General features: G+C 44.0%; 1 protein-coding gene across 1 annotated transcript; it reads right to left on the bottom strand.

Moving 5' to 3' along the window:
* Positions 1–8744: 8744 nt before the first annotated feature.
* LOC148039802 (UDP-glycosyltransferase 86A1-like) lies at positions 8745–9983 on the bottom strand. Its single transcript, XM_087662331.1, has 3 exons — positions 9935–9983; positions 9096–9373; positions 8745–9008 (listed from the first exon to the last, which is right to left on the bottom strand). The coding sequence occupies exons 1-3, from the start codon at positions 9981–9983 to the stop codon at positions 8745–8747; spliced, it is 591 nt and encodes a 196-aa protein (XP_087518457.1).
* Positions 9984–10368: the final 385 nt, after the last annotated feature.

Genomic DNA, 10368 nt, shown 5'->3' with positions numbered 1-10368 from the left:
CCACTCCGGCCTCGAGTCGTGCCCTCGCCGCCTCGCACTGCTGACTCTAATGTCCTGAAGAATCTGTAGCCTCCTCCCTCAGTCGGCGCCAATCGTCTACATCTAACCACTTGGGCTTTGCAACCCCACTCTTGATTGCCTTGAGTGCGTCGGATCATCTATGTGACATCTATGCACGCATGCAATCCATCATCCAGCCCGTAGAGAATCTATCTACTGCAGCTGGCATCGAAAACTCCTCGTGCAAGGATGCTACTATGTAGTCCTTGCTCCCCTTCGGTATGTTCTTACAATGATCCAAGATGTTGTACCGAAAAACTTGTTAGCACAACTCTCTTATGCGAGTCATCACCGTTCTCCCCTCATCATTCATGATGATGGCTCCTGACCTACTATCGACTAGATATCCATAACCCATAGGAGTCTACCTAAGATAGGTCCTCTCCCATCTGGGTCCATGCTCCTGGGCATATCTAGGAGACCCCTGTGCAGCTGGTGTACCGACGGGGGTAATATCTCTCGGAGTGGCACCCACAGGGGTGCCACCTGCTAATGGCTGCGCAAAAGCCAGAGTAACTGGAGTAGACATCCCCACAGGTGTGACAAATCCTGGAGGTGATGTAGCTCCAGCTGAATGACGAGACGGAGACACCGCGTCCGTGTCTCCACAGCATCCACCTCAGCCACGAGAGCGAGGAATTGCACCTGTATCCCGTGTCGACCGCGGGCTCACTGCCTCTGTATCTCTGCAGCATCCCCCTGATCCCGATGCACTCCCTCCCTCTGGCCCAAGTCGTGAGCGTCGAGATCATCTGCTCGAAGCCGAAGCATCCGATCTCGCTAAAGCAAATCTAGTAGAGCGCCCTGACAAAGACCGAGACAGCTCCTAGTCTGCCATCTCTCTCAATCTGGCGATCTGATCACTTATGCTTCTCGATATGTCTATTTGATGTGAGATCACTTGGAATGCTATGTCAATGTCTTGGGATGTTATTGGACTAATTTGAGCACTCATTTACTCAATTTTATAGAGGTTTTCACTTCTGTAATAAGTAGGGTTGAATGCTATTTTGTCAGAGAAACTTCATGCTTATTGCTTGTTGATGCTTATTGATTACTTTGCATGCTACACTAATGTCTATGGTTGATGCCATATACTTGGCTATGCTTCTAGAATGCACTTGGATTGAGATTGAAGCTTAGTCTCATTGAGTTTGACTGTCACTTCTCACATCAAGCATTAATTTAAGACACTTCATGCCTCTTATCATTGGATGATACATGAGCCATTTGTTAGATATATTATAGTGAGACAATAGGACTAATTGTGACATGTACATGCTCTTTATACTCATTGGATGCAGTACCCCTATCGTAGGATGGTTTGATGTTTTGTCTTGGATCTAGTACTTATATCTGTCATAGTGTTGTCAGTGGTATTTATATGCTTCTAGGTTATGTATTGAGACTTAGTGCCCTCTCTCCTTTCCTTTTCTCTCTCCTCTCTCTCTCTCTCTCATTTTTTCTCTCTCCTCTCCCTCTCTCATTTCGTTTTCTCTTACTCTCCCTCTCATTTCATTTTCTTCCTTAAATGTTTTATTTGGAAAATATCTCCATCTCTTCCTGTAGCTTTCACTCAAGAGGTCCTTCCATTTAAATGCTCGTAACACTCTCCAATGAGTTGTATTTAGATGAGTTACATTGTGAGTTCAATTTGAATGCAACCCATAGGGTGTTTTATCTAGAGAACTAATTTCATGTCGTAAGCAAAAAAATTTCACTAATTTCTTTCCTAATACAATTGATAAGCATTAGACATAACTAATCCTCCATAGCAATCATTAGACATAATAGTAGACATAACTAATTTCTGTCCTAATGCAATTGATAAACGTTGGACATAACTAATCCTCCATAGCAATCATCAATCAATGCAATTCGAATCTCTACTACAAATTATTAGAGAGTTTTTTAATAAAAAATTGAGTTGTTGATTTCTATCTACTCTAATATACTCAACCAATCAAATCATCATCTCAAATCAATTCAACCTCACAATCCAAGCATGGCTCCCTCAATTGGTTACGCCACTTCATTTTGCAATCCATCCATTCCTCAAGTACTCCAACAAAGAGAGGAAGCATAGAAAAGAAAGAGGGATATCCCAACCTCATCTCAACTCCACCTCTCACCCTCCAAATTGTAGAAGAAGAAGGGGAAGAAGAGAAGAATGCAAGATAGGAGAGAAGCTTCACTCTTCTAGTTCCTCACTTAATTCCTCTCTCACTCACCCTCACCCTCACCCTCACCCTCACCCTCACTCTCGCCCTCGCCCTCAATGTGAAGCATAAGAAGATAGGATACAAGGAGAGAGAAGAGAGCTCTCAAGTTTGCACACACAAGAATGATCTATGCTTGCATCCTATGTTAATTTGAATACTTCAAAAAAGTGAATAGAGAGTTTTGCCCACAACCTCTTCCATTTCCTCCCTCTCCCTCCCTCCCCCTCCCTCTCCCTCTCCCTCTCTTTCTCTCTCATTTTCTCTCCCTCTCTCAATATATATACACAAATTATAAAAGAAAAAGGGAGAGGGAGAGAGAGAATACACTCTCCCTCCCTCTCCCTCTCCCTCTCTTTCTCTTTCTCTCCCTCTCTCATTTTCTCCCCCTCTCCCCCTCTCTTTCTCTTTTTCTTTCTCTTTCTCTCCCTCTCCCTCTCTCTTTCTCTTTCTCTTTCTCTTTCTCTTCCTCTCTCTTTCTCTTTCTCTCCCTCCCTCTCCCTCTCCCTCTCTTTCTCTCTCATTTCCTCTCCTAAAGAAGCAAAAGAGAAAGAGAATTAAACCCTAAACAAGCAAAAGAAGAGAATAGACTCATCGATGAGATATGGCGAGGGTTTGGCGGCTCCTCTTCACGATGAAGGCTCCTCCTGTCCTTCGCGAATGGTGGAGGTGGCGGTGGCGGCAAGCCTTCATCCTCTCCCTCTCTCACGACAGTCGCTCTCTCTCGCTCTCAAAACAGTAGACGAAAAAATGCGAAATAAGCCCGCGCTCGATTTCGGCTTGTTTTTTTTCCCTGTGGGGCATCGCTATTTGCGTTGCTATTTAGCGACGCCGCGACCTGCGTCACTACGCGCCATCACTATAGGTTTAAATCCTTGTAGTGAGGCACCAACCGGGCATAATCGGGCATCAAATGCCAAGACCTGTAAGCATAAAATTGAAGTAACAGGTGGCTTCCCTATTTTGGATAGATCTGGGATTATTCGAAACAGTCAATGGCTGAGCTAAATCAGCTCCAAATGCATCTCACATAAGAGGCATAACATCCACAAGTGACCTGGTATCAATAGACATCAATAGAAGCATCACATAAGCCATAGGCATACAAATACATGTCGTCTCAGACCTAAAATCTATTGAAAAATATTTTTTCATCAAAATTTGGCAAATCTGACATCACTATCGCGTCCAGAGCATTGCCAAAACCCCAACTTAGACTCTTACCTTGCCTGAATCGGGTTTCGAATGCCCAAAATATGACAAAAAGAGTGATTTTTGGGCCAAATTTTGAAACATGCGCAAAAAAAAAAGTAAGCTAGCTGGCGGGTCTACTGTCCCACATGTCAACAATGGGGCCGAAAGGGGGCACAAATGGGGGCCAAAGAAGGCCTACGCCCAGCCTCAACAAGCCTTGATAGGCTGGAAGCAAGATCCAGGTGAAGGAAGCTCCAAGAGGTGTGAGCTATGGCTACCCACAACCCGTGAAAACCCTGTTTACCTAGATCTGTGGACTGAGATAAATCTCTGAAATAATGAAGCAATACCTCAATGTCAATGCCTTGATGGTGTCTCAATAGGTCGGGAAGAAGCTTAGAAAGCCGGGGAGTGATGGGAGCTCAAGAGAATGAGCTATAGCTGCCGGGAAGAAGACCCAATGTGAGTGGGGAGTCGATGGGAAGCTGAGAATACCACGAGCCAAGCTCAAGAGTCAGAAGCCTGCTCTAATACCAGTTGAAAGGTGAGAAGGATAGAAGCTTGTACTTAAGAGCTATGGCAAGAGAGCAAGAGCAAGAAAGAGAGAGACAAGAAATGGGAACTCCAACAGTCACTGTGTGAACCGGTTTTCCTTTATTCAAACTGTCACTAAAAGAATAAATAATAAAGTGACGATGACGGGCGCCCACCACCTGCAGTGTGCAGTGACGGTGACTGTCAGTGTAGTAATACATGGACGGCTAGGCGGAGGTGCCTTTACCCCCAACACAAGAGCTTGATGAGAACCATCAAATCTTCTAGCATGCAATGTGAGGGCCATATCCCTCGTATCCACCTTGAAATAGCCCTTTGTGGCCTGATGTTACAAGCGGGTCCAAAATAGCCTATGCAAGTCGATACACAGGGTTGCCACATACTGTCTTGCTCTCACAGCCAAGTCCATCTCTTTGGCTAACAGCATTGGCCTCTTGTTGCCGAGATAGACCTTTGTGGCCTAAGTGGAGACCAAGTCTTCACCCTTGGCCTTAACAGCTATGTTGGGCTCCCTATTGAGTCGGTTTGTCTTTGACCATCTAGAGAATGAAGCCTTTGTTAAACCCACTCAATTCCTCTATGAAGCTATCTAACCATGATGACATCACCTAATGGGTTGCATCCCTTTGGTCCTAAGACCGCAATAGGCTTGAGTGCACAAGTAGACTTCGATGGTGAAGTAGATTCCTTGAAAGACACTCTCATCCAAAGTACAAGGTCCCCAGCTTCCTATATCTTTGTGACTTGAGTCCCATTCTACAAGATCCATTTGCCATTGTTTGTCCACACTAGGGGCACCCGAGTACCCCTATCTTCTTTGCTCCATGAGGGCTTGTCTTCCTCAGAACCATCCAATGTAGCACAATCTCTATCCTCATCAGTTTCGTAAGAGTACACTTGTACCTCATCACTGAAGCACACATATTTCCCCTTCCTAGATACCACTCTATTGGCCCTTCACCATATGAGCATTGTTTTCATGTGACACTACAACAGAAACGAGGCATAGACGCGCAAAGTCGGGCGCGTCTATCACAGCGTCTATAGGCGCGTCTAAATGTACGTGTAAATAGACGCGACTTTCGCGTCTATATATCTGCGCAAATAGACGCGCTTATACATGCAAAAATAGATGCACACGTCAAAATTCAAATCATACTAAATCATTTCTTTTCAAACTACGCCTTTCCTTTCCTACGTTTTTTGCGGTTCTGAAGCTTGAGTTTAGCCGACATGCAGTCTCTTCATGCCTCCCCTAGTCTTTTCATGCCTCACCTCCTCATGACTCACCTCTTCTTTCATTTCAAATACACAAGAAGGGAAAAAGGAAAGCCAAGGAGAGGAAAAAAGAGAGAACAAGAGAGAGGAGAACAAGAAGAAGCAGCAAGCAAGCATCAAGGGAGGGTAACTTACCAAGGAGAGGAAGAAGGAGAAGGAAGAAGTGCCACCACCCGCCACACCAAACACCCAAGGTGACTCTCTCTCTCTCTCTCTCTCTCTCTCTCTCTCTCTCTCTCTCTCTCTCTCTCTCTCTCTCTCTCTTTCTATCTTCCTCTCTTTGCTCTGTCTGTGTATTTAGGATTTGTGATTCCATTATGTATTGCATTTTGTAAATCAATAATGGCGGTCGTTTGCTAAAATCAGCCGGCCAAGCGCATCTGATAGCATGTCTACATCTCAGTGTAGACGCAGATGTAGATGCGAAAAACGTTTCTCTGGGGACGCGTCTTTGAGAGCATGTGCGGGCGCGTATGCTCTGCAGTGTATACACGAGGATACACGTGCTGACAGATGCCCACAGAGACGCAGGTATAGACGCGCACAGAGACGTAGGTATAGAGGTTGTATGTAATATGTTTTATCTACACAGGGTAATATGATTTTTCTTGTGTAGATGTGGAATCCTGGATCCTCCAGCACCCCATTCAACAAGGAGCAATTCATGGGGGAGATGACCAATTATCTTGGTCGCCCTCCCACTGCAGATGAGGTTTTCAGTGTGATGTCTGGGACACCTATCACATCTTTGCCTACACAGGGATCAGCTGAGGTACATGGGTCGGCCGAAGCACGTACATCTGCAGAGGCACATGTATCGAGTGAGGTAGAGGGTAGTGCACGTCGAGGGAGGAGGGAGAGTGGTGCGGGAGGACGAGGAGGTCGAGGGCTTTGTGGGGGTTGCCTAGATGGCGGCTCTCGATCACCCTCACCGGAAAATGAGAGAGGTGAGCCTCCACAAATGTACTACTCTATCACTGATGTTGGTGGTATCTTGCATGACTTCGAGGGGAGGGAAGTGATAGCCTACTTGAGGAGTGTCGTACATGCCACATACAAAGATTGCATAATTCCCTTCAAGCACCAAAAAAATGGTTTGTGGCAAGAGGTGCTGCGGGTAGTACATAAAAGGTACCCTAATCCCGAGAATTCACGATTCTCAGATGATTGGGGACGGTCAAAGGTGAGAGACACGCTTCATAACAAGAGGTCTCACCTTATGACGCGCGCCAAGGAGTCATTGCGGAGACAAGAGCAAGGGCGCCCTGGATATGGCCAACCACCCAATTGCCACCGCAAGGAGTGAAAAGAGACCAAGAAGAGAGCAACGGAGAAAATGACAAGTCGCCAGTATGCAGAGGCGCGACGTATCCAGATGGCAACCATGGGATCATCGCATTATGGATCGGGTGGCAGGAAGTCATGGGAGGCTGAGTTTGTAAGTATTATTTTAAAAAAAAAATAAATAAATTTTGTAATTTGTTTCACTTCATTATGTAGTGTGTTTTAATACGTTGTATGTTCAAATTATTTTATAGTTCCATATCGTTGGTAGGATGCCTACTCCTAGAGAGGTAGGCTACCATCGAGGTCATAATCGGGCGTCCACTTGACATCATTTCTACGAGGAGGGACTCATCACGGAGGAGCAATATAATCGCGCCATGAGGATTCCACCACCAGAAGAGGTATATTTTATTTTTTACATGAAAAGTATAGATCAATATGATTTATTGTTTGTAATGGTATTTATATACTTTAATCCTTTATGTAGGCAAACCCTGATGCAGTTGAGGATAGCGAAGGGGGGACTAGCAGTAGAGGTGGCGGCAACGGCAGCGGCACAGGCAACGGTGGTGGTAGTGATGATGATGCCTCTTCTGAGGAGATATAGAGGAGCCCCATGCATGCATGCCTCCCCTTGGCTTGTAATTTTAATTTTTGATATGTATTACTTTCAGCTAGTGCTTGCGATCATGACGTCACAAGCACTAGAACTCATAATGTAAAAACGTTTCATCTATATATATGAAATTTCGTGTGCTACATACATTGTTTTGTTTTCAGTATCCAATCTTCGAAATAATCTTTCTCTATTTTCCCTAAGTATACAATTTGATGTTGATGGGGGGAAAAAAACCAGAGAGCATGTGGCCTGCAAGGCCACATGCTCTCTGGTTATTTTTTCATACCTCTGTTTTGCGCGTCTATAAGCACGTCTAAATTGCAAGGTAAATGCACGTCTATTCTCGTCAAAAACTTTCAGAGTAAACACGGTTTTAGACGCGTAGATACACGCATGTATAGACGCATAATATGAATATATCCACTTTTTTATAAATATGATTATATATTTACATAGCGCGTTTATACCTGCGTCTATGCGCACGTCTAAGTGTGCGTCTACTTCTGCCTATAAGCGCACTTTTAGACGCGATTTTGTAGACGCGAAAATAGACGCGTTAATAAACGCGCCCGACTTTTTTTTTCACAATTCAAATATTGCGTCTACAAGCGCATCTATGGAGCCTTTTTGTTGTAGTGTGATCTCTGCTTTTTTCCTTACATATCTTATACAAGAGTTTCCATACTACCATTACACTTATCAGTTGTTACTATCATAGAGGGGCTTTCCAGGGTGGAGAGCAGGCTCTCTCTCTCTCTCTCTCTCTCTCTCTCTTTCTCTCTCTAAAAAAAACATCATCATCCTCTACTATCTAATATATAAAGGTATATATCTCTATCTTCTCTGCGTTGTGCTGCAAGTAAAGGCATGCTATACGCTATTGTAATGATTACTTGCACGCTATTGTAATGATTGAGATGCACCTCTTAGCAGTATGAAACGCTCAAATCAAGTCCATTCCGACGTCAACTCTCTCTCTCTCTCTCTCTCTCTCTCGTATATATATAGCAAGAGAGAAGCCCTGCCATATCATGGCTATTCATTATTTTCTCTTACTAATCTCTTTATGAGGTACCATGGCTGACAGAAAGCATCTAAGGTGTGATTATTACATGGCTACTAATTTGCCTAAACAAATTTTGTGCAAAGTAATTCAATCAAATATCAACATAAACTTGCTAACCTAACATATATAGCCACTTGAAATACACAAGTTTTGCATGAGATGAAGCATATAAAATGCTCAATAAATCAATAGAAAGTCATAACTTGTGCAATGTAGAAGCCCTACCAAATATTACCACTATGCTAGTGCGACAGAATTTAAGAAATCCTCAAGGTTTTGGTAGGACAACCCCCCAGGTTGCACGGCCTTTCTGGCAGCATAGCTTAAGAGGGAAGCTTGGTGTTGCATAACCTCATCAGCCCATAAGTTCTTTCACTATAGATGTTACCTCATTGGCTTGAAGTTTCTTCATATCAACCCCCTCCCTATTTTCAGTTGTTGCTCCATGACTGATTTATTTAGGAAACTAGTCTCCAAGAATTGGGTAGCAAAGCATAGACAGCCCCATTGTTACTCCCTCGAGGACTAAATTCCATCCACAGTGTGTTAGAAAAACCCCCACTGCCTGGTGTTCCAAGATCCTCTCTTGAGAAGCCCATTCCACTATCAACGCTTTCCCTTTGTTCCTCTCCACAAAACCATCCATAAACCCCTTTAGCAACTGAGGCACCTCATTATGTTTGACAACCCAGAGGAAGGAACTCCCACTTGCTTCAACCCCCAAAGCAACCTGTTCCAATTATTCACAATGCACCCAACTACCGAATGAGATGTAGAGAACAGAATGCCTTTCCTACTTGTGTAGCCAAGAGATAACCGAGTCGACACCTTCTTTCTCTAAATTCCACGCTAGTTCTCTGTGTTCAAGCCATAAAACCGCGGCAACTGTGAGAACATGTGCACACGATGGCATTGCTAAGAGGGCTTCTTTTTCAAGTTCATCAAGGGTATTTGCAATCATATAATCAAGCTTCCTCATGGCCTTTGTGGGATGCATGAGGTATCTGGAGAACCTTTTGTTTATGGCAAGATTGCGTGCATGATCCTTGAGAAATGGCAAAACAGAAGTGTCAGGATAGTCTTGGGATACTTCACCTGCAATTCAGCAACATATATTATTTAATAAGGGTGTTAGATTGTATGAACTAATTCATCAGCAGACCCCCAATTCATTGCATGGTTGCAGTCTTATTATGGTAAAGGGCACAAAGTTAACTGTTGATGCTTCAAAAAATGAAACCCCTGTGCTTTTGTTAATCATTGCAACATTTTAACACTCTAGTCATGAATTCATATCATGGAGTGTCGCACCTCAAAGACCTAACTATTTTAAAACCGATGGTTCACAAATGTAGCTTCTAAACATGTGTATCATTGATACATAGGGCACTTGTAAAAATAGATACATATCTATCTGTTGTTCACTAACTACATTTCAGTAAAATCAACGTATATGCATAGCTAGCCAGGATATTGCAGTTCCGGTATAAGTAAATCTGACTCTTGAGGAGTTCAAGAATCATTGCATGCGCACTCGGCATGCCTGACCAGCACCTTGTGTGAGGGCATCATGCATTGCGGCACTGTTCAGGACAAAGTGCACATGAAAATGGCATCCAAAGGTCAGTTGTAAAATATGACAGTTTATTACATTACCTTCTTGCACTGCCAGCTTGTTTGCTTCCAGAATGCAGTTGCACAGCATCGACGCGCTGGACGGCGAAAAGATACACCACATCACCTCACATTTGCGCGCGACTTCTTCAGCCCACGGGAAGAAGAAATCAGAGATGAGTCAAGAAACCCTACTGCCACCATGGTTATTGTTCAATCCATGGATGATCTGCTCGAGCTGCGCAGGACCATGCCTTGCGAAGCCACCGAAGATGGCGAGGACGCGGTCGACATGTGAATCAGGCCCGGATGTGGCATGCTCAATGTGGAAGGAGCACATGTTTTTTTCCCTGCCAGTCATAAACGCATGCAAAAACCCTCAAATTTGAAGGGCACTAGGCTACATCCTTTCTTTTTGAAGGGAAAAATCGAGCTGGTCCTTCTTAAAAGATAGATTAAAATGAAAATTAACCTTC

The sequence above is a fragment of the Lygodium microphyllum genome, chromosome 2, assembly GCF_053477565.2.
Source record: "Lygodium microphyllum isolate KBCC chromosome 2, Lygodium_microphyllum_v1.1.10, whole genome shotgun sequence".
Classification (NCBI taxonomy): Eukaryota; Viridiplantae; Streptophyta; class Polypodiopsida; order Schizaeales; family Lygodiaceae; genus Lygodium; species Lygodium microphyllum.
The sequence above is the reverse complement of the archived record's forward strand: the minus strand, read 5'-3'. Positions and strand labels throughout refer to the sequence as shown.